At 41.0% G+C, this 26,302-nt stretch overlaps 4 protein-coding genes and 1 long non-coding RNA gene across 14 annotated transcripts; 2 read left to right on the forward strand and 3 right to left on the reverse strand.

The window, feature by feature from the left end:
• The first annotated feature begins 584 nt into the window (after positions 1-584).
• Positions 585-2,740, forward strand: LOC109631247 (probable serine/threonine-protein kinase kinX). 2 transcript variants are annotated; one of them, XM_069532981.1, is made up of 3 exons: positions 585-747; positions 1,367-1,704; positions 1,807-2,740. In XM_069532981.1, exons 1-3 carry the CDS (start codon positions 711-713, stop codon positions 2,578-2,580), a joined length of 1,149 nt encoding a protein of 382 aa, XP_069389082.1. In that variant the 5' UTR covers positions 585-710; the 3' UTR covers positions 2,581-2,740. The 2 variants fall into 2 exon arrangements, with proteins under 2 accessions (XP_069389082.1, XP_019945441.2); XM_020089882.2 differs by having other exon boundaries at positions 1,367-2,734.
• A 3,286-nt stretch (positions 2,741-6,026) lies between these two features.
• Positions 6,027-7,695, reverse strand: LOC138411851 (uncharacterized). Its single transcript, XR_011244337.1, has 3 exons — positions 7,566-7,695; positions 7,398-7,459; positions 6,027-6,160 (listed from the first exon to the last, which is right to left on the reverse strand). It is a non-coding gene; the product is annotated as an uncharacterized lncRNA (long non-coding RNA).
• On the forward strand, positions 6,114-9,938 carry mettl21cb (methyltransferase 21C, AARS1 lysine b). 2 transcript variants are annotated; one of them, XM_069533081.1, is made up of 5 exons: positions 6,114-6,250; positions 7,355-7,490; positions 7,583-7,746; positions 7,829-7,946; positions 9,410-9,938. In XM_069533081.1, the coding sequence occupies exons 2-5, from the start codon at positions 7,370-7,372 to the stop codon at positions 9,805-9,807; spliced, it is 801 nt and encodes a 266-aa protein (XP_069389182.1). In that variant the 5' UTR covers positions 6,114-6,250; positions 7,355-7,369; the 3' UTR covers positions 9,808-9,938. The 2 variants fall into 2 exon arrangements, with proteins under 2 accessions (XP_069389182.1, XP_069389183.1); XM_069533082.1 differs by lacking the exon at positions 6,114-6,250 and having other exon boundaries at positions 7,237-7,490.
• Positions 9,939-9,987: 49 nt separating this feature from the next.
• LOC109631195 (rhodopsin kinase GRK1-like) lies at positions 9,988-15,685 on the reverse strand. Its single transcript, XM_020089810.2, has 7 exons — positions 14,508-15,685; positions 13,406-13,533; positions 12,427-12,584; positions 12,260-12,343; positions 12,027-12,151; positions 11,126-11,327; positions 9,988-11,036 (listed from the first exon to the last, which is right to left on the reverse strand). The coding sequence occupies exons 1-7, from the start codon at positions 15,204-15,206 to the stop codon at positions 10,747-10,749; spliced, it is 1,686 nt and encodes a 561-aa protein (XP_019945369.2). The 5' UTR covers positions 15,207-15,685; the 3' UTR covers positions 9,988-10,746.
• A 1,049-nt stretch (positions 15,686-16,734) lies between these two features.
• Positions 16,735-25,065, reverse strand: LOC109631414 (transcription factor Dp-1). Of its 8 annotated transcripts, none has more exons than XM_020090166.2 (12): positions 24,853-25,065; positions 22,719-22,803; positions 22,451-22,517; positions 22,147-22,268; positions 21,419-21,540; positions 21,095-21,260; positions 20,824-20,970; positions 20,647-20,715; positions 19,982-20,133; positions 18,910-19,076; positions 18,045-18,123; positions 16,735-17,920 (listed from the first exon to the last, which is right to left on the reverse strand). In XM_020090166.2, exons 2-12 carry the CDS (start codon positions 22,728-22,730, stop codon positions 17,782-17,784), a joined length of 1,242 nt encoding a protein of 413 aa, XP_019945725.1. In that variant the 5' UTR covers positions 22,731-22,803; positions 24,853-25,065; the 3' UTR covers positions 16,735-17,781. The 8 variants fall into 8 exon arrangements, with proteins under 8 accessions (XP_019945725.1, XP_019945721.1, XP_019945726.1 ...); XM_020090162.2 differs by having other exon boundaries at positions 22,451-22,544; XM_020090167.2 differs by lacking the exon at positions 24,853-25,065 and adding an exon at positions 23,613-24,231.
• Between the last annotated feature and the right edge of the window lie 1,237 nt (positions 25,066-26,302).

Here is a 26,302-nt window from a genome sequence, read left to right on the forward strand (position 1 = left end):
TCAACTGTTCTTACAGGAAATGTCAATAATGATTCATCAGTCTTTGACATTGAGCAGGTCAGAGTCCACATTACATGATTAGGCCAGGTGCAGTGTTTCAGTAATAAATTATTTTAACCGGCTTCTTTCTGTATATTGTTTTCTAATGCACATATTTTTATCTTTTATACCATATTTATTTGTCTCGGTCTGTATTTATTTCTATTCTTTGTGGGAGCAACTGTAATGAAACCCAGTTTTCCCTCAAGGGATCAATAAAATATTTCTGATTCTGATCAACACAAATCTTTGCTCCACATTGTTTCCAGGAAAATAATATTGGTCAACAAAACAAAGAAATAAAGAAATAAAGGACAACAAAACAAATGTATAGACAGAAAGGGTGAAGGCTGAAGCTTTAGCTCATCATTCCTGCCCTTCGTACCACTAATGACCCACTTCATGCCACAAGGAAGCAAAAGAGAACAAAAAACGAGATACGGTGACAGAAGGTCTCCGTGTTTATAACTTACTGAAAGGGTGAAGAAATGAAAAGGGGCTGGACCATCATAATCATAGAGATTAGAGGAACCATAAGAAAAGCTGATGAAGAGCAATTTGCTTTGAGAGGAGACACATGAGCAGGTGGATAAAACTCTGTGGGGCAGATTTTACACTCATCACAGTCTATTGTTGTAAATAAATATTCAGATTTGATCCAACACGTCAAGATGAAGACATTTGTTTTGTTCTCACTGAGTGTTGCAGGTAAGAGATTTCATTTTTAAGTATGTTACCCAAAACACTGATTTCTACTTAACTCTACTCATTCCTATTGTTCATTGGGTTTCAGGGATACTGTTTGATACAAGCTGGGGGAGGGGTGGGAGGGAGGGGGAGTAATTGCTGGAGTATTTGATGTACTTTTTATTTCTTTAACAAACGAGAAAGACTTTGAGCGTCACAGCAGCATTTTTTTTAAATTCTGGTTTTTCCATTTCTTCTCTACACTGTCCGCAGGCCGGAGAGGTTTGATATCTGGGTGATGTTGTACACTGGATCCAATGTATTTTTCAAAGTCTCACTTTTACTCATGTAGAAAAATCAGTCTTGTACTTTTACTTGATTTCATTTCTTGAATCAAATGATCACAGAAGACACACAAAGAGATGCAAAATAATGAAAAGAGACACAATCACAGACACACAAAGAGAACACAAAAACACAGATGCAGAATTACCAGAAAAAGACAGAAAAAGAAACACGAGATAAAAACACAAACATCTGGTTTGAAGTTGTTTATGTCACTATAGGAGTCATACAAAGGAGCAGTGGGGGCTCTGCTCTGTCTCTGGGCCTCATTACTTTTCATATGTATTCTTTACAGTGACTCTGGCAATGCCTCCATTTGCTCCTGGTGTGGAAGGAGACTCAGACTTACCTACAGAAGAGCAGCGCCCTCTGGTGGGAGACTGGGTGCCGGTGCAGGGTCATGTGGAGGTGGAGGTTCCTGCACCACAGATCAGACTGGGCTCTGAAAAATCACCTGCAGCTCCAGAGGACATGGAGCAGAGCCAGAGAGAGAGTCTGGAGGAAGTAGAGGTTAAAGTGGTGCCACACGAGAAGGTGGAGCAGGAAGGTGTGGAGGCTAAAGTAAGGCCGGAGGTTAAGGTGGAGCAGACATTCGTAGCAGAGCGAGAAGTTAAAGAAGAACAAGAGGTTAAGGTGGAGCAGGAGGTTAAAGAACCAGAGGTTAATGTGGAGCAGGAGGTTAAAGAGGAGCAAGTGGATAAGGTGGAGCAGGAGGTTAAAGAAGAAGTGGATAAGGTGGAGCAGGAGGTTAAAGAACCAGAGGTTAATGTGGAGCAGGAGGTTAAAGAGGAGCAAGTGGATAAGGTGGAGCAGGAGGTTAAAGACGGTCAAAGTGTTTGGGTGGAGCAGGAGCTAAAAGCAGAGCAAGAGGGTAAACCAGAGCCACAAGTTAAGGTGGATCTAGAGCTGACTCGAGCTGACTCCGACCTCAAGGTGGAGTCAGAGGTTAAGGTGGAACAAGATGTTCAACTAGAGCCAGAACTCATAGAGAACCCGATGTTTGATGAGGAGTTTCAGGTGCAGATGAACCTGGAGGTGAAGGATGAACCGGATCAGGAGGATGAAGAGAGGCACATGGACATGGAGAGAAACTATGAAATCATGAATGAACCAGTCATGGAGTCGGAGCCACAGGACAATGTCGGCATGTTTGGAGAGGAAGGGGGCGATGCAGAGCTGTCCGAGATAGAGAAGTCTTTGAGGGCGGCGTTTCAGAGCCAAAATTCCGTCTTTGAACCTCTGTCAGAAGAGGAGGGGCTTGTGATGAAGGACGAAGAACCAATCATGGAGCTGGATTCCGAGATGGGGAATGAACCGTTTCAATATCAAGAGGCCATCGTTAAACCTCTGTCAGAAGAGGAGGGGCTTGTGAGGGTTGAAGAAGAACCAATCATGGAGCTGGAGTCCGAGATGGGGAATGAACCATTTCAATATCAAGAGGCCTTCCCAGATGCTGTGATCATGGGAGAGGGACCAGCGTTGGACTTTAAGTCACAGCAGATGTCATAGATTATGAAACACTTCACCAATTTCAAGTACAAGAAGACAGAAGTCTCATGGTCATCTGTGGTGTTGTGTTTATTTAATAATGCTGCTTGAAAAAATATATAGAAATGCTGATGGAAATATAAATTCCTTGATGGACGCAATAAAAAATCGTAATGGAGCGGAATATGTTTTTTTCTGGTTTATTATTGATTTACAAAAGAGAAGAGGGGATATCATCATTATAACAAACCTAAAATCTATTCATAATTATTGTCTATGAACGTGTTTTGTTGCTGAGCAGCAGAGGCAGAGAAAACAAAAGATTTGAAGCTAAAGGTTTTGTTATTTTGGAAATGACCTGCTTCATTTATTTAACTCTTATTAGCCTCTGGTGAACTTAAGAAGATAGCAACAGAAAAGCTTTTTCATTGTCATGTGTTTATTGGATTTTTAGAGGACAGGTAATGTGCATAATAATAATGTGTGTATGTATGTGTGTGTGTGTGTGTGTGTGTGTGTGTGTGTGTGTGTGTGTGTGTGTGTGTGTGTGTGTGTGTGTGTGTGTGTGTGTGTGTGGCATGGGAGCAATAATGATAAAGATAAAAGATTACAAATAGTATTGAAGAACTACATTCATGAGATGATGATTAAAATATCTTTAAATGTGTAAACTGAGAAACCGTGAAAACAATTTCACCATCCAAAAATCCAAAAAATGTATTTAAACACATTTAAATCCAACTTGAATGTGTCTCAAAATGGCACATTAACTGTATTCTAGATTGCATCAACTGCATATTGTTAATACATAAGGTGCAATTTTATCATGTGAAGAAAAGCACAGTTAGAGTTCAGACATTAACAAATACTTGAATATCATCATAGATTTACATGCTCTTATGAATCACAGCAGCTTAGCACCAAGTAACTGATGTATTCACACAGTCAGGCCACACATGCAGCTACTGTAAAGCCTGCCGGGGCCTCACATGTTGCTGCTGTGTGACCATGACTCATTTTCCACTGGCCTGCAAGCCTTCCCTGACCTTTGGGCCTGGAGGTGAGGATTACCGTCTCTAAGGTGATGACTGACAGCTCTTTATCCTTCTGCCTTTCCTTATTAATTTTTCATTCTTTATTTACGCGCATGCATCGCCAGCACAAACAAAGTCATTATCAAAAACAGAAGATTCAAATTAAATGGTTGGATTCATTTTCTGAGAAACACAATGTGAACCTTGCAGACTCACTATTGTTCCTCTACCGGGAAAAGTGACTTTTGCCGGGTTTAAAAGATCATGGTGGAATTTGCATTTCCAATTCATTACTGGGGAGACACCAGGTATCTGACAGCATTACTGGGCACATTAGAAAGTCATATTTTTAGACTCTAGGGTTAAACAGTTCTGGTAAATCATTATCACCAGCTGGGTATTTACATTAAAACTGATGAATAACTGTTGAAAAAGGGTTTTGACATTATTTTTCATTCCAAAATGACATTCATTCATCAGTGATTGATGAATGGAATATGGATAAATATGAATGGGATCCTGGTCTTGAGATCCTGATGCCCTGAAAATCCCCTAATACCTTGACTGATTATTAGTGTTGCCATTTAAATGAGAGTGACTCAGTGTTGCTGTTTGCCATCTGTCAGTTCAACTCATTTTCTCAGTTCACGCAGGACAACCAGTTGTTTGCTGACATCCATGTGTGTGTGTGTGTGTGTGTGTGTGTGGCAGTGAATCCTCCCATCTAAAGCCTCGTGAGCAGCCTGGCTTACGAGCCCTCGGTACGATGAATACCCCTGTATCCATGTTCAGTCATAAACTTCACATTACAAGCTGCACTCTGCCACCGGTTCTAAAACAGACTCTAGCCAATGTTTACAACGCAGCCTTTTATAGTACAGATACATACCAGCGCTAATCTGTGGATTTTATTCATCTGTGTGCTTCATGGGGGGGTGACCACGCCTGAGCCAAGTAATTGTTTGAATTGTCTTTAATGTGATACCATAATGTGATCCTCATGACAAGGATAGTCATGTACTCAAATAATTTAATTTGATCTTATATTTATAGTATTTTAGCTTTATGATACTGCGGATCGTTTCTGAGTGCATCAGTAAACTATCAGCTTAGCATCAAAGCCAAAAAGTCAAAGCTTTACACAGTGTGGTCAAGATATTGTCTGTGATAATGATGATGCACCTGGACTTTACTTTTAAAAGTCTAATAATTGATTTTCTAAATAGAAATATGTGCAAATCAATAGTTGACTGGGAGAGAAAGAATAAAACACATAGAAACACACTGCAAATGTGAGCTGAGATGAGTTTTAGAAGTTTAACAGTTCTCATGGAACAAGTTGCACTAATAGCTACATTTATAATGATTATAACTTTATTTATACAGCACCTTTTAAAACAAAGTTACAAAGTCCTCATCGGTATAACAATGAAAATCAGTGTTATTATTATGCATGCTTCGCCCCAGAGGTAGCATGTAAAGTATGGTAAATAAGAGGGGACCCAAAACTGACCCTTGGGGGACCCCACAAAAAACGCTGGGGGGGGGGGGATATTTACAAGCCTCAGTAACTCAATGTATTTTACTGTAACTCACTTCTGTGTTATATTTGTTGTCATTTCTCAACTATCTAAAGGTTTTATTCTACGAGTGACTAACAAGAACAACAGGTACGAGAGAATGAAGAGGGGGAAGGACATAAGAATAAGAATGAAAATAAGAATACCAAAGTTTTATTTCTGTAGCACTTATCCAAACAAAATTACAAAGTACTCTACAAATACATGGGGATCAAACACAGAGCAAAACAAGACAAAACTTAAAGAAAAGATATATTAAAGAACCAATCTGAAGGTTTTTACGTCAGAAAAGAGAGAACTAATCTGATTCTAGCTTTATTTCATAATATAATAAAGTTATTGACATGGGCTGCAAAAAATATAGCTGTGAATCAAATCTTTCACCAAAGCTCCAGGTTTAGATTTAATGATACGTCTCAGTGGAGAACAGTTTCCTCATCCTGCTGCTGACTGCCTTAGAAATAGTTTATACGATGTGAAAAAAAAAAAAACATTGTTTTCCTCGGAGCATGCCAGGTGGCAACACATCCATTCCACACGTCCCTGACAGACCCCATACAACTCCACATGCTCCTGGGATGAACATAAATATGTAAATATATGAGCGCTGTGCACAGTGTGAATACATTTTGTTGTCAAATGTTTACGTGTCCCTACCTGGAGCTCCTGCCGGTGCTGCCAGATGTCTGGTCTGTTATGAACAAAAGGAGGGAATAATAAGAAGCTCCTCACAGATGTTGTGCAAAAAGTCTTGAGAAAAAACTAAAACAATGGATGTGATTTAACAGCTGAAGTCTTGTATAGACTTTAATATCCACACTGACAGTGAGGGTGGATGTTAAAGTGCTGGGAGGGGTCTGGGTTGTGTTTCTCTCCCTGTCAGATGTTTGTAAATCTGTTGGTTTGCTTCTGTCACCAAAAATCCGTCTGCCAGAGACCCCACAGACCGGCACCGGGCTCAGGGGTGTGTCATCAACGATGCTGCTTCTATAAACACAAGGACACACATTGTGTTACACAGCAGAGACGTGAGCGCACAACGAGACGTGGGACATAAGAGGCCACTGGTTCAGACAGGTAGGTTTCACACCGTCACAGGGGCTTCACCTTTTCTTTCTTTGGTTTTTTCAATCAAATGAGAAGAAGAATAGAAAAAAAAACACTTTGGATGATTTCAAAACTGATGACTTTCAATTCACATCAAACGCTTTCTGTCATTTTTGAGTGTAAGTGCAGCTGACTGTGATGTGCATCTGAGGTGTGTCCTGTTTGTCTCTGTGTGCAGCGTGTTGACCTCAGGGTTTAACCAGCTGTGTTTCTGGGCTCCAGAACAGAGTGCAGGGTCATTTGTTCGACTCTGATCCAAGTCCAACTTTTACAGAACGGATCACAAACACACAAATCATTTACAGAGCTCACTAAAAATAAAACACACACAAAAATAAACAGTGTGTGGTGTTTTACAAGTGTTGTGTATGGGCAGATTAATTCATATATGTTGTTATTTTTGATGCGTATATTCATTAGTTTTTAGAAGGTACAGCAGATAAACTACATTTTGTCAGTGTTCAATGCTAACACGCTGATATCAGGAAGGCATGTTTTGCTATGCTCACCATCTTAATTTAGCATGTAATAGGATACTAGCATTTTACAAATAAAGTGGAGAAGTCATTAACAGCAATGAAATGGAAATAGAAAAAGAAAAATGTCGTAAATAACTAACTGAACGGTTGCTTTTGTAAGATCCCCTTTGAAATTTGAACTATTTATTGATGGAATAATATTTGATTTGTGAATTACTTTCATCATTCGACATTTAAATGTCACAATAAATTACTTTTTAAGTTAATGTGTTTTTAATGGATTCATTTGTAAGCATTTTTATAAGACAGTCAGTTAATAATTGAGGAAATTATTCTTTACTTTTCTATGTGCAGCTCTCATTTGAACATACATTAGTGGAGATAGAAAATTCAACATATGACCATTCTAACAGGGATGAGCAGAAAAACACAAAGCATTTAAGCAGAACAAGTTATATCACTGTATCACTGGTATGGCTAAATATCCTGCGTGCTCTGGAACTATAGGCTGATGTGAGGCGAGTCTGAGGAGCAAGTGTCTTAAACATATTCAATAGCATGAAATTGAAGAGTTGACAAAAATGTTCTTTTTCAGTTGTATTTATTGCTCATGGAGAAATTGTCCAAAGTCTCCAAACCTGTGCGACAGAAGACTCCTGGAAACCAGACGGAGGCAGATGACAAGATCCAGGATGCGAGACTGCAAACCAAGCAGGAAACGACAGATGAAGGTCAAGTAGGAATCAACTGTCGTGTCATTTTGCTTTACATATTTAAGGTGCGGCTGAGCAGAACCGTAACCTTACCTCTTCCTGCTCCACAGCACAAACAGACCAAAAGGAGATGTCCGGAGAGGCTTTGGACCGGAGGAACATCTGGGAGCCGAGTGTTTACTACGCTCTGGGGAAGGAGTCCTTTCATTTTGCTGGTCATGACATCAGCATCCGCGAGTCAATAGATAGTTATGGTGCTCTGATCTGGCCCGGGGTACGTTCTACCATGATGGTGTGTTAGTACTCATTCACTGACATGGTCGTAACTGATGTAACGAGGAGAATTTGCTCTGCAGGCTGTCGCTTTGTGTCAGTTTCTGGAGAATAGCCGGAGACAAGTGAACCTGATGGACAAAGCCGTGCTGGAGGTCGGAGCCGGGACTGGTTTACTCTCCATAGTGGCAAGTCTGCTGGGTAAGGCTAAGTATTTAGTACTGTTTATAAGACATAGACTCTATATAAAGATGGATGTCATGACTGATCCCCATGGTCTCTGGCTGCAATAACTTAACAAGGTTCACGGCTCCAATGTAAATTTGTATGTTATGAGGCTGAATCTGGCAAAAGAGCTATTATCCAACGATAATAGTGAATAAAAAGTCATATCAGGTTAATCCCCTCTGCTGCATGAATATCCACAGAATACTTAACAGAAATCTATTCGTCTTTTGTGCAGAAGCAACATCTGATCTAGTGGAGAAAGTGGAGGGAACATGAGGGGATCATTTAAAAACATTGAGATTCTTTGTCTGAGAACCATGACCATCCACCCACACCACATTTCTCACATTGCAGACAAGCCAGTGAAATGTAAAGACATTTTAAAAGATGTCCTCATCCTTTCAGCTCCTCTATTATGCATGCAGTGAAAACACAAGTTAATTTATCCCCATCAAATAAAACATGTTTTCAGTCAGAAAGAATCCCTGCATTTCTACAGATCTGTTTTCTCTTCATTTGTCTGTCGAAATGAAATCCATGAATTTATGAACAATAATTCAGAAGCACTTCAACGTGAGCATCAGTTACGTTACCCATACAAAATTAGAGTTTAAAGACTGACCTGTACGTCTTCTCTGTAACTGAATATGCAGCCGGTCCTGTCAGAGAGACATAGGTCAGTGAAGTCATGAAGGTTTATCATTCTTATATTCAGCCAGCACACTTTCAGTTTCCCTCATTCTCCTTCTTTTCCATATGGCAATTAATATTCAACACTTATAAAACTACATACTTACAAAATACTGTAGAAATAAGTTTTAGAAATTCTTATACCAGCTTCAGGGCTTTCACAAGTTAATGTTTTCTTTTTTTTTTTGGTTGCTCACTTGTTAAGTGTATTTGTATTTAATAACTTTAAATTAAATTTTAAAAATTATTTTTTTTCATAAAGAAACATGAACCTTTGAGATGGAGCTGCACCAAATTTGAATGTGTTCTTCCTTGGGTTATACCGTACCCCTCATGCAAATTGGTTTTTGCAGTCTTTACGTAATCATGCAAACTAAGCAGACAAGAATATAAAGTCCTTGGCAGAATTCCACTGGTTCCCACAGACGACATAAAGAGTTTAATAATATCTTGTATAATCTCTAAAGAGAAAAGTGCTCAGTGATTTCCTAAAACAGGCACCAAAGTTTAAAAGCATTAGTCTGGGACTGTTTTCATGTGTGGATTATGACACATATGTAGACTTCCCAGCAGCTGGATGGTGTTAGTGACGTCACTTAAACACACAACAATCAAGTGAAATGACACAAGAATGAGTTTAACGAGAACTGGGCTCAAAAGACAAATCTTGGTGGCAACAATAATTCATTGATGGTTTTGAATTTGTGGACAATAAAAAATGAAATCAGCAGGTTTCTGTTTTCCAGGGGCTTGGGTGACAGCCACCGACCTGCCGGACATCTTGCCCAATCTGACCTTTAACCTGCTGCGAAACACCAAGGGCCGCTCCCGCTACACCCCTCAGGTGGCGGCCCTCACCTGGGCTCAGCACCTGGAGCGGGACTTTCCCCATCTCTCCTACCACTACGACTACGTGCTCGCAGCCGACGTCGTCTATCACCACGACTCCCTGGAGGAGCTGCTGGAGACCATGCGTCATTTTTGCAGACCGGGAAGTCGAACTACGCTGCTGTGGGCCAATAAGATCAGGTTCCAGTCAGACCTGAGGTTCACTGAGCGCTTTGAGAGCAGTTTTAACACGAAGCTGCTCACTGAGCTCCCACAGCAGGAGGTGAGGATCTACCAGGCCACAGCGAAGGAGTGACATGAGCCTGAGGAGGAGGGGCAGTTTGCCAAAAGTTAGAAATGAGGTGTTTGAAAACAGGAGATTCCATTTGTTCTCACATCCAAGTAAAGACTGGTTTTGGTCTGTGTTTTCAAGACATTCCTAGATAGTGTTTTAGTTTCTTATCACACAGAAACAAAATTAACTTCCTGTCTCAAGTTTTCATTTAAGAAGATTTTATTCACCAGTACTTTTTCATACATTTGTGATGTTATTCAACTTTTGTTCAGTAATTTATTAAAAATAAATTGATTTGTTATCATTTCTCCTCTATTCAAAATTGTCATGTGGTAATAAATCTACATAAACCTTCATCAAAGGTGTATTAGAGCAAAAAAGTAAGTTACATAAATGCTTTAGAAAATGTTTCCCAAAAGCATAAAACTTTGCATTTATGGTGCTTCATATTTTTGGTAATCGATTTAAAATAGCTGTGAATAAGAAAAAAAATGAAAATAGAAACACTTACTACAAACACTTAAAGCATACTCTCTACGGGAGAAAACATGAAATAAAGATCTTACATGTTCAACATGTGACAGTCGCTTAGCACCAGAGGTACCACATCACTGCATCCTGGCTCAAAATGTGAATTTTAAAAATACATTTTAAATCTAAAAGCTTTATAATAATGTAACACATGCACATACAACCAGAGAGAGAGGGGGGAAAGAGAAGTGAAGGTGAAGAGGGAGGGAGAGTAGAGACCAGTGAGGGTATAATGTCAAGAACTTTCACATTTCAATACGAAATCAATAATCAAGTCAACTCCTGGTTGGAAATCCACCTCCGTTCAGTTTTTTGGGGTTATTGCCCCGAATAAAAATTTTAAGTGAAAACCGTTTCTATTCTGCGATTCAGAAAGTTCAGAAGAGACGTGCATCTGCCCTGAATGTTTTTCAAGGTGTTTCAATGACTCTACGACACGCAGCAGGTTGAAGACTTTGGCTGCTCTAGTATGGACTCCCTGCGGAGGTCGTTTGGGATGCTGCCTTCAGGGCCCCAGAGGTTGAGTTCTCCATAAATACCCATGTCGATCATCTCCTCCTGCCACGGGATGGCGATGTTGCCGGATGAAAACTCGTCAAAAAAGGTTTTATCGGGATCCTCCAAGGCCACGCCCTTCACCGAGGAGAACGCTCCGACGTCGTCCAGACTCTTAGCGTACACCACTTTAGGGTCAGGGACGAAAGGAGGAGGTACAATACCTGAGGAGGCGAGCGTCAGGGTTAAATTAATTATTTTATGTATGTTCAACACTGAGGAAGATTAGAAAGTAAGAAGAAATGAGTTGTACCTGCGTTCAGTTTCCTCCAGTTGATGTCTTGAAAAAATGGGTGAGCTCTGATCTCGTCGCAGCATCCGTTCTTAAAACCCATCCGCTGATCGACCTGTTTGGCCAGCAGCCCTTCACAGAGCGACTTCGCATGCTCACTGAAATTCTCAGGATAGTCAACCGACCGGTTCAGCACACGCTCCTTCATCTCCTCACGGTCGACCTGAAGAAGAGACGAACATCTCATCATTATCATCTTTATCGTACAGTCACAGTAGAAGTGGATTTGGTTGACAGGCCAATTTATCACCATATTGCATATAAAGATCAGATGTACACAGAAATGTTCTTCTCACAGGAATATTTGATACTGCACAGACACTGAATAAAGACCAGCCCCCCATTAGAGATATTTCACTAAATGTCACCGGTCCATAGATATCAACACTCGACACATTTAAATAAAGATAAAGTTGCAATGTTTAAGAAAGAGAAATAAAAAAAATCATGCGTTCGCCCCCTGGTTCAGATCCGGATTTTACCCTGAGCCATAAAACATCCTTTTTGTGTAATTTTGCTAACAAACAAACAGATGCAGAAGAAAACATAACTTCATTAGTGGAGGAAATAAATCCACGGGTAAAACTGGAAGTGTTCTCTGAGAGTGTATACGGAGAGCTGATTGGCCACTTCATCACCATCATAGATATTAGCACTCTACACATGCCTGGCTCTCCTAAATTCATTTCTGCATTATTTGTAAAGAGTTTCACAAAAATTTCTGCAAGACGCCCCATCTATCTCACCATGTTAAAGAACGTTTAAATAAAAAGCTCCCTTAAACTAATCTGCTGCAAAAGTTTTCAATCGATTCAGTAGTTTTTCATTAATCTGCTGTCACACATAATAAAGGGTGACTCACTTTCTCCCCCCTACTCCTGAACGGGTTCTTTGCCGCCATGAACTCAAACAATGTCACCCCCAAAGTGTAGTAGTCAACTGAGGTGTCATATTTTTCTCCTTTCAGCATCTCTGGAGACATGTACCCTGCAAGAATCAACACAAATCAATGACAAATGAAATATATGATCGGGTAACAGTGAGACGACATCTTTCAATAACACGTGTTTCACTCACTAGACGGAGGAGACTCACCTGGTGTCCCAGCGTAACCTTTGGTCAATGTTTTTCCTTCTTTTAGCTCCACAGCGAGACCCAGGTCAGAGATACGCACGTTCCCTGTTCGACAACATAAAGAAATCTTCTTCAGCCACTAGTTACACATGGATGACGGCTGTTTTTAACATTATGAAAAGGATTACCATCATTGTCGAGCAGCACGTTCTCTGGTTTCAGATCTCTGTAGATGATTCTCTTCTGGTGCAGGTGCTCCATACCCTGGATGATCTGAGCTGCGTAGAAACAGGCTCTGGGCTCGTCAAAGCCCGGGTTGTTCTCATCCACCAGGTAGATGTGGTACCTGGCACAGGGACGACACAACAGATAAGACTAGAATCCTGTTAGCTTTCCTTCTTACGTTTTTAAAAACTACATTAAAATAAATTCTGGACAAATAAATAGTTTTTAATCAACAGATCTCACTTAATTGATTTAGGGTTGGTCAATATGTCTTTAACTGACTGGTGCTCTATAAGAGGGACCACTCAGGATTATTCCTCTCATGAAAACAAACATCTGCTGAGAAAACATGTTTGCATGAAGCCTGAAGTCCAGCGCATCTACAACAAATGACCTTTACTCATGAATGTTATTGAGATCTAGTTCACATGCTGTTTCCACCACACATGAGGTGACATGCATCCAAGTGTCTGTCTCATTGACTGTATATAAAGATGGACGACGCGCCTCCTCCTCCCCCCAGTATCCAGCCTGCCGTCCTCTTGCTCATTAGGAGCCAGAGTCTCAAACAAACGTCAGCGTGTTAAGAACCATCCAACCTTTGACCTTTTAGATTGATCCATGAACACAGAGGAGAATTTACAACCTGTACTGCAGTCAGCCACCAGGTGGCGATTGGGACATTTGGGCTTCACTTTTGGGAGCCGTCATGTCCCCATCTTTACAGTCTGAGATACAGCGATTGATAATACATACATGTGAGTATTATTACATATCATTTCTCTCACTGTAATGACACTGTTAGTTGATTAATGGTTCATCAACAGCTCGTATCACAGCTGACTTTGTGACACATCAGTCTGAGGCTGCCAATAATGTAAAGTGGTAAGAAAAGTAAAGAGCAGTCACTCCATCAATGAGCCAATGTGAGTGTGAAGTTACTTGAGGTCTCCTCCATTCATGATGGTCATGACCAGACAAAGCTCCTCCTTTGTCTGGAAGGCGTACGCCAACGACACAATGAAGCGACTGTGAACCTTCTCAAGGATCCTCTTCTCCACCATCGCACCCTACAGGGGAGACGTAGGAAAGATAGGTTTGAGAATAAAAACTGTAAAAGTGCAGGAGAAGAAGAATATTGTGCTCTGTGCTTTCATGTCAGGGACAAAGTGTATTTCAAAGAATGACCTCAGACACGTCAAGGGCAAGATATAAATGTGCCAAGGAGTTCCATTCAGAAGAGCTTTTCACTAAAGCTCTCAGTAATCACTCTATCCCCGTCTCAGTGTTTAATACTGCAGGCTCAAGCCAAACGAGACAGAGGCTGCAGGGACAAAGGTGATTAGCTCCAGTAACATACAGGCACTCAACACCTGCAGGATAAACATCAGTGCAGTTTTATTGAAGTACAGTGTAGACTGAGCCAAACACGTCATTTTTTTTAGAGAAATACTTTCATAGATTTATTACTATTAGACTGGTATTGTCACTGTGCACCTGCAACCTGGAGTAACAAGCACAACCATATACAGGTTTTTATCTTTATGGCAAATTAAATCTCTGATTTTATCTTGTGTTTAAACTGACTCCTTTTGCTTTGCTTTTTAATTACCTTTTAGATTTTTCTTCTTTATTAAATTGGAATTTTTTTCACATTAGAGATCGTATGGTTTGAAATTTTATTTTGTCTTTATAAACCTTAACTTCCTTTTTTTGGTCATTATTTTACTCAGCTATAATTGAATTACAGGTACCTCAGTGTATTTACAAGTTAGAGCGATGGTTCAGTGACTTTGATATTTTGATAACTTATTCTAACTTAAAGTCATTACTGTCAGATACTGAACGCACTAAACTTCACTATGTCCATAACGGCTCCTTCATGTTAAACATGGTCACAGTCAAGATAAACAGGATTAGTGCAGACCTTGTCTTCTAAAACAATACTGTGTGTGTATTTGAATTAAAGAGGCTCATATGAATAAAACTATCTTACACAAAAGTCCAACATCATGGTGAGTCAAGGGGACGTTTGTTCTCTCACCTCATAGCCTTTCCTCTTCTTCAGCCTCTTCTTGTTGAGTTTCTTACAGGCATAAAGTTTCCCTGTGGCTTTCATCTGACAGGCAGACACCTCCCCAAACCCTCCTTTCCCCAGCACGCGGAAGTCCAGGAACCAGTCTGCGTCCATGGGCTGCATCTCCAGCCACTTCCACTGCAAGAACCTCTTCAGGTACAGGCTCTCCAGGTAGAAAGTGTAAGGGGCCTCCCGCAGGTAGTCCAGCGTCCTGGCCAACGCTGCAACGAACAAATCATCCCGTACAGATTCCTGGTCCTCCTTCACCTTCGCTATGATGTCCTCAGAGAGGAAGGGGCAGTAGTGTTTGGCAGAGGTGTCCATGTAACGCTGGACAATCTTTGAGGCCTTCTTCACCCTGTCAGAATCCTCTGCCATGTCATAGCCCTCGATGTCTTTCCACAAACGACAAGCACCGTGATACTCTTGATTTGCATCCAAGAACTCCCTGAAGAGGCGTTTGCCGATGGGTTGTTCCACACAGGCCGAGTCAAAGGCCAAATCCAGGGTTTCCCTCAGGCCCTCGCACACAGTGATATGGGGCAGTTTGAGGCGAGAATGGTACTTCTTCTCCCGAGCTGCTGCAGGGTTTGATCCATCGATGCTTCCACGGGCATTGATGTAAGCAGAATTTGCAACCACTGTGGTCAGACCTCCGATATCCATTTTGAGGGTATGTGACTGTTAGGCGATGCAGAGAGGAGACATTGGAGGAAGAGGATAAATGCTATCTAACGTGCAGGGGTGAGGCAGAGAGAAGGACGAAGCAAGGGCGAGAAAAGAGGCAAACTGATCACAGAAGAGTAGCAGAGGCCAGGAGAGAGAAAAGGGGACTCGAGAGTGGTGCCTGAAAGAGATCCCAGCAGAGTTTGAGCACTGTACCACCCTCAGTCTCACACACACCCACCTGAGTCAACACCTTTCAGTAATCCACTAACACCCTAATGCCCCAGACAAAGTGTGCGAGCACCTGCTGGAACAGGGGAACACTGAGTATCTGCAGCTGACGTTTCACCAGTAACCACCTGGCATTTCGATTTCATACAACCAATCATGTCATTGGTGATTAATAAAAATTAAGATGTGGCGAAATCATCATGTTTGAGGCCAACAAATAATCTATACAGGTTTTCTATTAACATACCAGATTCTGTTAATATTTCTACATTTAATTACATTTGATATTAAAACTAGAATAGCACTCAGTAGTACATACCACCGCCACAGACAAAGACAAAAGTCCTACATTTAGTCAAGCTTCACCAGATTTCACAAACGCAGATCAGTCCCTTAAACGTGCTGGAATTTTCTGATCTCATGAAATTTCTGGACTGATCCAGATCAATACAATTGAATCTGTTGTTACCCGACATTACTTTAGTCCCATTTTTTGCTTCTACAGTTTTTCATGTGGCATGCTGAAGGATTCACCAAGACCTGTCGTGTAAAATCATTTGAGCTTCCCTCCAAGTTAAATTATGTGGTAAAAATCTGAACCCACTTTAAAATGTGCGGGTTTTTTTTAGGTAAAATTGATTAAAAGCAACATGCTCAGACATGTTATACAGCTTCAGGATTACACTTGTTGTCATGTTGAAATAGACTCCACAACAGGGTGTGCTACATTTTGGCCCTCGTCTCTTCTCCATGTCAAAAACACATGCACACACTTCATTAAAAATAGGGCAGTGTCATTGTCAGTGGTTACACTTGTAAATCCATGTCTGTTCTAAAATGAAATGTAAATAATCATGTAACAACTCAAGTTTAAAATACATATTAAGTTTGCAAGCAAAGGAGAAAAGAATCAATTGTTCTCACCTCAGAGACGTCTCCCTCTTCTGGAGTTTGGAGCACACTTATGAGGATTTCCTCTGACGAGCAGACGCCTCCTCAAACCCACCTTTCCCCTGCACACGGATGTCTGTGAGCCACTGTGCAGCCATGGGCTTTAATGAAGAGGGTCTCAAACCATATGAGCCTCTTAAAAACAGATCTTCTCAGATGGTCTGTTTAAAGAGCAACTACTACTAGAACTTACAGGAAACCTACATGATTCAGTTGGTACAGAAAAAATACTTTGAGGTATGAGGTGTCTCAAGTTCTCCGGAAAACTCGATGTTGTCCGAGGCTCGACAGAAACTGTTGGTCAACTTTTAGCTGCAACAAACCTACATACATTATAGAAACAAACTTATTAAAACAATCTATATTTAATTTGCAAACTTATATTAGATTACAGAAAAGGTATTTGGAAGTCAGTACATGTGTTGCTCAGTTTTAAAAGAGATCTTTGAAGGAACACACCAAGACCTACACAACCACACATTTTGTTACATCAATAATTTTTTTATCTCTTACCACTGGCCTCTAAAGGATACTATAAGCTACAATCGTTGTAGGACTCATGTACGTAATTAACAAACAAAGCTTATTTACCTATCAGGAGCCAGGGGTTATGAAAGTTCTGACCTTGCTGGTGCCATAATTTTTGTAAACACTACCAAGGCGTTAATAGGGTGGTGATGGAGAATTCCTCAACTCCAGAAATACAAAAAATATATATAAACAAAACTAGCAAACAAGATCAGGAAAGCAGCTGCCTATACAACAGAAGGAAGCCGGCCCAACAAAAGGGGGATAACAAACTATTTCAAATTATTGCCCAGAACATAACAAAAAAATCGACACATCTGATGGAGCCCCATCCTGAGATGACATGGCAACTGTATTAGGCCATTCAGAGTCCATGGTGCTGCTCTAACAAACGTCAAGCAGACAATTTGGCCATCATGGAAAATTTTGATCATCGTGTCTGCTATATGTAACTGGAACATAATAGGAATAACTATTCAAACAAGTACATTATACATTCTCCAACAGCAGTAGGTTTTACAGAGGGTTGTTTTTAGTGGGATGGCTTATTAAGAAGTGGATTAGACATACAAAGACTTCAGTGTGGTGGCAGGGCCACAGACCACAGTTCCCTTGGACGACACCACCCCCAGAGCTGTAATGCATGTGCACAGGATTCGGGAGCAGAAAAAGATGGGTGCGAAACACGCGCACACACTTCTGTTCGATTTTCATCTACACCCCTGAAAAAGCCAGACAGAAATACAGGCATGGGGAGCAGAGGGAAAGGTGGTAGAAGCACACACACAAACAGGGGGGACTAGATTCCCACGGTGAAGGTGGTTTGAAGGACTGTGCTTGTTGGAGCGGCGAACTAAAGACAGGTTTAATCTTCGTCGTCGTTCTCGTCGTACTCATCCTCATCGTCGTCATCCCCCATGTACGACACTGGAGTCTCCACACGAGAGCCGCTGTAGTGAGAGTCATTTGAGCTGGAGGCCATAGTGCCATCGGTGCAGCCATCACTACGAGGAGGAGGATTTTATCGTTCAGTTAGAAAACAAGTGAATGGTGATACAGCAGTGTGATGAGCACGACAACGTGATTTCTGTCACATTTGTTGGTTGAGTTCCAGGTTAAGCTTCTCACCTGCTTGCAGGGTAACGAGTTCCATTTGCTGAGGATCCTCCAGTGATGTAGACATTACTAATGGGACCCTTTGCCATCTCTGAAAAATGAGAAATAACATTAAGCTACAGATATATGAATTTGATGATAACTGAATTTATCATTCTGCTAAAGTAACACCACTGTTACAATGAAGACCCGTTAGCATTGAACACATCATGATTATAGAGAGTAAATATGATGGACGATGCATCTCCACTTCTTCCTACTATTCAGAAATTAAGCCACAATGTGAATATGAATGCTGCCATTTTGCACCAAACGAGGTAACGAGGTCCCGCCAATAAACCTTCTCAACCAATCACAAGCAACTAATTAAAGCCAAACATACTGGAAAGAATTAGCTTTTCAACGTACATTGGGGAGATAAGAACAGCCTAAAATGTCAGAAACTGACTTTTTAGTTTGGTCCATGTCCCATAAACCAACATGGAGAAGGCAAGTTTTATGATATATACTGTATCCAGCCACCAGGGATTGATGGAGATGCTTTGGCTGTGATGTCGTCCATCTTTACGTAATCAATAATCATGATACAGCTTCTCTCCAACTTTCCTCAGCACTGGGACGTGTCAGTACTTGTTAGCAAACGATGTAAACAAGCAACCTTGAATGTTTCCAATAAATGACTTGCAACGGCACTATTTTCTCAGGAGATCATTTCAAGGTTGTCAGATGAATTTCACACACATTTTCATTATATTAAAAATGTTCGACTTTCAGTACCTCTCTTAATTCTATTTGTTTGGTTTGAGGTTTCAGAATTTTTACAGGATATAGAACCAACTATCTAAATGCCTCTAGGTAAACAAGCTGTGGTACTGACCTATAACGTAGGGCTCCAGAGCTTTGGGCACTAAATTACGTGCGACCTTCAGATCCTCTGGAGAACACTTTCCCACCTCCAAACCACAGGCCATGCCCATGCGTTTCAGCACCTCGATGTCATCGTGGATCTCAAACATGCTGTCGAAGTTGAACAAATACTCAAACCTGCAGATGTGAAAGAGAGAAAGACATGTTAAGTTATTACATAGAATGGAAAATACCAAAGATGCAAAACATCTGATCTTGTTAACTTTGTTTGTGTAAATTGTGCGTTAAATGTGTAGTTTGGAAACATCCATTATGTTTTCAGGGGTAGGGTCAGTGCAGGGGGGTCGTAATTATGTTTATACACATACGGACTATAAAGCACGCATTGCACTCATTAAAGGTTTTAATAACACAGCTGCTATCAAACTGCAGGCAGACACAAATATATGTGGCTTCAACTCAAAATTATACATTTCAAAGTCAAAAAAACTAAAGCATATGATTCACCTTCAATTGAGTACCTGCTTCTCCAAACCTTGTGTGTTACCCTGAAACACTGAAAAAGCCTTACCATCCTATTTGGCAGGGTACAAGGCCCTACATCAGATAATGTGAAACTGGTTCCCAAGGAAATTCCACTAAAAGGAACCTTTCTCATCTAATCTCAAATCTGCACCAACCACACAGTTGGATTTCTGGATTTCTCCTGATACTGCTGGTGAAGAGAGGGTTCGAACAAGAGCGAACGACCAAGCGATAGCACTGAACACAACAGTGAAGCGACAGTGCAAAACACTTTAGACTGTAACAGGAAAATGTAGAATATGTCTGGATAATTAAAAGAAAACCTAACATTTCGCCCACAGTGCATTTCGCTTCCTTAACACAAATCTCAGAGAATCACATATATTTTACTATCTTGACATCATTTATAAAACACACTATGTCAGATCTATCTGTAAAGAGAGAAACCCACAGGCATCACACCCTGGAAGCTGCATCTGATCTTGACGTGTTAGTTTAAAACCTTGGGAGTACACTTTATAGTTTTCAAATAAAAAAGCAGAAGATGAAGCACATACTTGTCGTTGGAGATGCTGCAGTCGATGACAGTTTTCTTGCTGGTGTTGACAATAATAAATGGAAGGTGGATGATGGAGTTGGGGGGTGGAGGTCTGTTTGCCTGCTGCTCTGTTTGTCTGTTCCGCTGAACCAGGTTCTTAAACGCTATTTGCTATTAAGACAAGATCAAGGGAAGATGAACACTTTGATGTAGCTAAACAGAGTGGTTGCTTAAGAGTGGCCCGATATTTAACATTATTAAAAAACAGTCTTTAGCCGGGTTTATTCACCAGCAGTGTTAAGGCAGTCCATCAAAGTAAATGGTTTGTAGCTCAGCACAGAATTCCCACAGATTTTCATACCCACAGGACATTATCAAGCTTTGTGATGCATTCTTTATATAACCTACGTAAACATATATATACACAACTGCTATGAAGAAAGGGAGGGGACATTATTTAACTTGCTCCTTGTTTCCATCACAGCAGAAACATGTAAAGAAACACAAAAACGCCAGTCTCAGTTATTGTAGACCTCACATGCTTTCTCCATGGCTTCTGTGGCATTGACATGTAGCTACATTTAATTTAAGGTGGAACAAATTTGGGACAGCCGAACTGGCATAAGAGGTTATAGAGGCTACAAGTGATGATCACACACACAGAAGCATTCAACTCTTCCCCACCTGCAGTATGAGCTCCTGAAGTTGTGATTGTTTCTGCTTAATCCTCTCCAGCCGCCTTTGTCTTTCCACCTAAAATTAATATAGAAGAAAAATATTATTAAGAGTGATAACATGCACTGATTGAGAGTTAACATCCCCAATACAAGCTAATATAACGACATTCTTGTGTTTTTCTACCTCTAGGTTTTGGCACTCCTGTGCTGAGTTGGTGGGAAGGCCAATCCACTTTATTTCTTTCTTCTCTTTAGAGATAATGTTCATGGCCATGAGCACATTAAGTGCATCATACACACGCCTCCGAATGTTCTTCTGGTCATACACGTGCTAAAAAGGAAAAAACAAATGATTCTCAATATTAACAAAACATAACTACTAATATTGCGTTTCATTAGACCAAGCATAAAATTTAGATTTGTAAGGTTTTGGGAAAATGTCATGAAGCACTCACTGAATCGTTTGGTGACATGTGGTTATCTGCAGAGCTGAATTCTGCCACCAGTTCATCTGCAACCTCATTGTAGGTGGTGACTCCTTTCTTCTGCACTTTCTCACACACTTTCATGGAGAAATGCCTCAAGCCCTTCCCATTCTTTTCTCCTTTCTTACCACGCTTACTGCAGAGAAGAACAGACCCCCCATAGAGGCACAATGATTATTATGTATGCATTTCCTTTTTGACATGGATCATATCAGACTTTACACATGCTATTAAAACTTAATCCTGACAGAGCTCGAACAAAGTCAAAAATTGAGGGCCTTTTTGAGGACTTACCCTGATGACCATGGAGAAGCGTCAGATGGTTGACTCTGAGTGAGGAACTGGGAACTTGGTGTATGAGGACTGTTCACCAAAATGGTATTTGATACTGTGGGCCTCTGAGGTGTTCCAATTACCTGCAGAGGACAAGAGGGTGAACTTGAAACCAACTATGTTTTAAAAATAAATCATGTAAATAAAGTTTTACTGAAGAGAAAAGTTAATGTGTATGGGGTCCCTCGCATCAGGAAAAAGATAAAGAAAGAGTATTTGAGAGATATTTATTGACTAATTAATTACCAGTCATGACCATGGTTTGATCAAATCAATTCAACACATTGCTTTAAAATATCATTAATAATAGTAATGAGGTATCGAAGAGATGGACGATTGCATCACTCAGGTGATATCTAAGCTGATGTGCGTTATGTATATATTACATATCTACAGTATAATGGGATGATGGGTGTAATCCTGCTGACTGTAGAGTTGATAAGCTTAGGATCAACTGCCTCCACCTACCCTCCGCCCCGGTCACCTCACAATGATAATAGAGGGGGCTTACACAACAGTAAGACACTGCAGAGAAACCCAGCATGTAATGCACATTCATACACAAGTGCATCTGCAGGTCACTGACAATTAAGAAACTGACTGTTGTATATCTATTGAGAGGTTCTGAACTCTCACACAAATGTGGTTGTGAAAGCACAAAAGTGAGACGATTGTCAAGCATCACTCACCATGTGTGGCACATGTTGCATGTGTGCAGTGATGTTCACGTTGGAAGGCCCAAGGGTTTTGGGTAGTAGCTGTTTGGCCACAGGGACAGCTGTGGGTTGGACAGTAACCAAAGATAGGACACCTGATAGAGGACATAAGAAGGCCAGTAATGAGTAGAGCTTATGACTGAAACTCCATTGCCCCCTATCGTCCTGCTTACAGCACATAGGACTACACATGTCCGTTTCGTATACTTGACTTTGTTATCTAAAGAAAATACTTTGTACATTTTCTGTGTGGATGACAATTATTAATAATTTGTACCTTTGCTGGGGCTCATATTCTGATCAATGAAAACCTTCAGCTCTCCATTTGTTTCAATCAGACCAGCCTGCAGAGGACATGAACTTAGTACGATCTAAAATTCAACAAGTTAGATGAGTCCAGATTTTAAAAAACAAAACAGGAGTGTAAACATAACATTATGGGAGCAACATAACCGCTACACCAGCTAATACCAGCTACAATATCTGCAAAGTGAAACAATGTGCACAACTGTTTCCCAGTAAAAACCATGAGTCTCATTACTTACATCTTTTGCCATGATCCCAAAGGACCGGAGGAGTTGAGATTCAGACTGAAAAGAAAATATCCCTTAATTCTTCACTCTTCAGACCCTGGAGACACAGAGGACAAACTACTGAATAATGACTGTGGTTCATTTATAAATAAAGCAAAAAACATTTCATTTTTATGCACAATATATCCTGCGTTTAAATACATGTATTCATTTGTATTAGCCATGCAATAAAACTAAACTTGTTGTTGCACTAAGGCCCATATGAAGAGCTTGCTGCCAGCACATTGTGCAAAGCTACATCACCAACGTTAGCTTGAGTTACCGGGTATTCTTCTTACAGGAATCAAAATGACGGAAAATGTGTGTATTTAATAAAGAGCTCCATCCTGTGATGCTTTGAGAGACGGTTCTGAATGCAGCGTGTCTGCAGAAACCCACATTTAACAACCCATCGATGGCCACAACTTTTCCTGCGCTAAGTGTGCAGGAGGCCTACTTCAGGTACCGAGCACGTCCTCCGGAGAGGCATCGTCGAACTTCTACGGGTCACGCAAACGTGTTAACTTTACCTCACCAAAAAGATCCGACACTGAGTGATCGCACCACACGGTTACACACATCGAGGATGCACGCAGTAGTAACAACATTCATCTGGTCCCGGGGCAGCAGTGAACAAGCTTTTGTTGAATGCAGCTAGCTAACTGTTACCGCTAGCCCTTACATCCAGCTCACTCACAGCTAGCTAGCTAGTTAGCTTCTGCACGTTTTGGAAATGATTCGCGTTTCGATTTTAGCATTTGTAGGTTGCATGCTACACATTTCTGACAAAATGAAGTGTGGGTGAACATGTAAAGAAACGCGTGTACCAAGGAGGACAAGGCGAAAGTAGTGATTCTGTGCACTTACGAGTGCACTCCCCCGTTCCTTCGACGGCTGTTGTTGTTGGCATTAGAGAATGGAGGAAGAGGAGGTCTAAATCCCTTCTGAACAGGAAACAAACTAAGTCAAGTCGAAGTACTTTTACACTGTTTTACACTTAATTCTACGGGCAGAGTATTTTAGCAGTGATGGGTATTTGGCTCGTGTGTTTGTGGTCTCCTCAGGTTTCTGTGTTGTGTTGTTGTTCAGCTCATGAAGCTGGGACTCTGCCTGTCTGTCGATTGGGGAAGCTGCATTAAAAAAAGTCCTCTTTTCAATTGAAGAAAGATGGACCACATGAAAAAAATTACATGGAGGCAACAAGCATAAAGAAAAAGTGCTTTATTCCTCCTGTGAGTGGGGATCATGTATATGTACCACTAACAGCAAATATATTTCGAAACTACTTCTGAAATGCCTGCTGCTAGGAATGAGATCATTTCTGTTTTCTCATGTTATTGACAATCATCGACATGTTATTGTCACATGTTACACCTCGCCTTAGTCAGCAACAGACATAACAGCATCCTGAGTTTACATTCAGGAAAACCTGAACACATTTATCACCATTTAATATTAAACTATGTTTTAAACTAACCTGAATATTTACATTCTCGTGCAATATTTTGTGTTAACTTTTGTTCGTTTATTATTGATGGAGTTGATCTGTTATCTCACGTTTTCATGACATTTTCACTACACGACTGTTTGAGATGAAAAAGCTTTGGTGAAATAAATATAGTTTTGTTTAGCAGAAGATAACGGATCCATAACAATCACCGTGAACCTTTACATTAAACTAAAAGCCCTTGCTGGTGACTCCATTAGTCTCAACTACACATACAGTTCATTAGCAACTTGTCAGAAAACGCATTGAAGTGAACGGATAGTGTTCAGTGCTGTTGCTCTGCTAGTTAGCAATGCTCCGTTTGTTATTTTAGCGACGACCTGACTGGATGTTTCGGTTTGAAAAGCCTCGAGCACCGGCGCTTTGTTAGCCAACAAGCGCTACGCTAGCTAGCAGCTAGCGGGCGAGCTAATCCACAGCTGTCAACGAGAACACCAGCAGACCCGAGCTTCGGGTTTAAATTCGTGTTCCCCCCGGGCAGCTTCGTTTTCAACCCCCGGCTTCAGCCGACTGCTCGGTAACACGCGTCTGTAAAAATGGACAACTTTGTTTTCGAGGCGGATTGACAGCGAGAGCCACAAGTCGATGAGAGCGACTCACCCGGTGCGCCTCGCAGGTTAGCAAGCTGCTCGTTAGCCTCCTCTGTGTGTTAGCCTCTTGCTACAGCAGCGCGACTCTCAATCTGATCTTGGCGGTGTCTGGGTTTGCAGGACTGTGATTGGTCGAGAGCGACGATACGACAGCAGAACAGTCAAAGTGCTTCATGCCCACAGTCTGCTTCTCCGCGAGCCTGGAGGAAGCCGACCAGCGTCCACGCTGCTCGCAGCGCCACCTACCGTACGGGAGTGTGGAGGCTGCAGCGCTTCTCTGGTTCTTGCAGATAAAAGTTTTGGTTGCACCCAAAATGCACCGAAGATGTCTCTCAACGATAGGTCACCTAAAAAATAAAAAATAAATTCACCCATTATCTGCTCGGCACTGTGCCGATGGAGAGGTGGTGCGAAGAGTTTGAGTCCACAAAACACTTGAGAAGTTTCAGGGGTAAACAGCGTTGCAGCCAATTAACTGGTGACCAATTTTTTTAAATGTAAAAAAACAACAGGGAGAAAAAAAACATAGAATGCCTTCATACTGCTCCTGTGGTGTCATTTAAGTGTCCGTAAGCCCCGACATTCAAATTCGACTCGACCCGTGGTCATTCACACCATGTGTTTTAGCTTTAGCGGATATTAAGGCTTTTTGTGTTCGCTCATATATGGTTTTGTTTTGTCAATAAATGATATAAACTTATAAATAGAAGAAAACAATTAGCTTCTGTATGCTGTATTTACACATTGTACTTTGCTTTTTATATATAGATTGCATCATAATGCACAAACTTTTTATTTTATACTCTTTACTATGTTTTGTATTTCTCATCAAAGTACTTGTCCTGTCTGTTTTTCTATTCTTGGCTGTAGCGACTGTAATAAAGCCCAATGCCCCTGGTGGATCGACAACATTTGATTGTGATCACTTTATCAACAAATGAGATGACAACATCTTAATTGAACACAAATAAGCTCCTGCTTGAACTTAAGAATCATCATGTCAGTTTTCTAACGTATATATAAAGTAACACAGCCCTAACTCAGGCCAAACACAGCAATGAATGAAGACACAAAGGTCTAGTCCTCTCATTAGAAGTTTAATTTCAGCAGCACCCCAGCCCACAGTTTACAATCAGTGTAAAGACCTTGAATGAGTTGACAGTATGTTTTCCTTCAACAGCGAAGGATCATTTACATGCTGCTGTGAGTGTGATTAGCATGAAGTGAGTGTGCTCGACGTCAGGCTGTCATTGGAGCCTCCCTCACTGTAACATAGAGCCAACAAAAATAGGAAGGCTGGCTCCCACAGATACTGTATCAGCTGCAGAGCTGTGTGTGCTATTCACTCTTATTCATGGGTGGATTCACTTTCTCCTGAATCCTAAAACCACCCGCAGTTCTGCAATAGATAGTGTCTTCTTAGAAAGTATTTTATTTAAAGTGTCTCAGAGATGGAACTG

Source organism: Paralichthys olivaceus, chromosome 10, assembly GCF_024713975.1.
Source record: "Paralichthys olivaceus isolate ysfri-2021 chromosome 10, ASM2471397v2, whole genome shotgun sequence".
NCBI lineage: Eukaryota > Metazoa > Chordata > Actinopteri > Pleuronectiformes > Paralichthyidae > Paralichthys > Paralichthys olivaceus.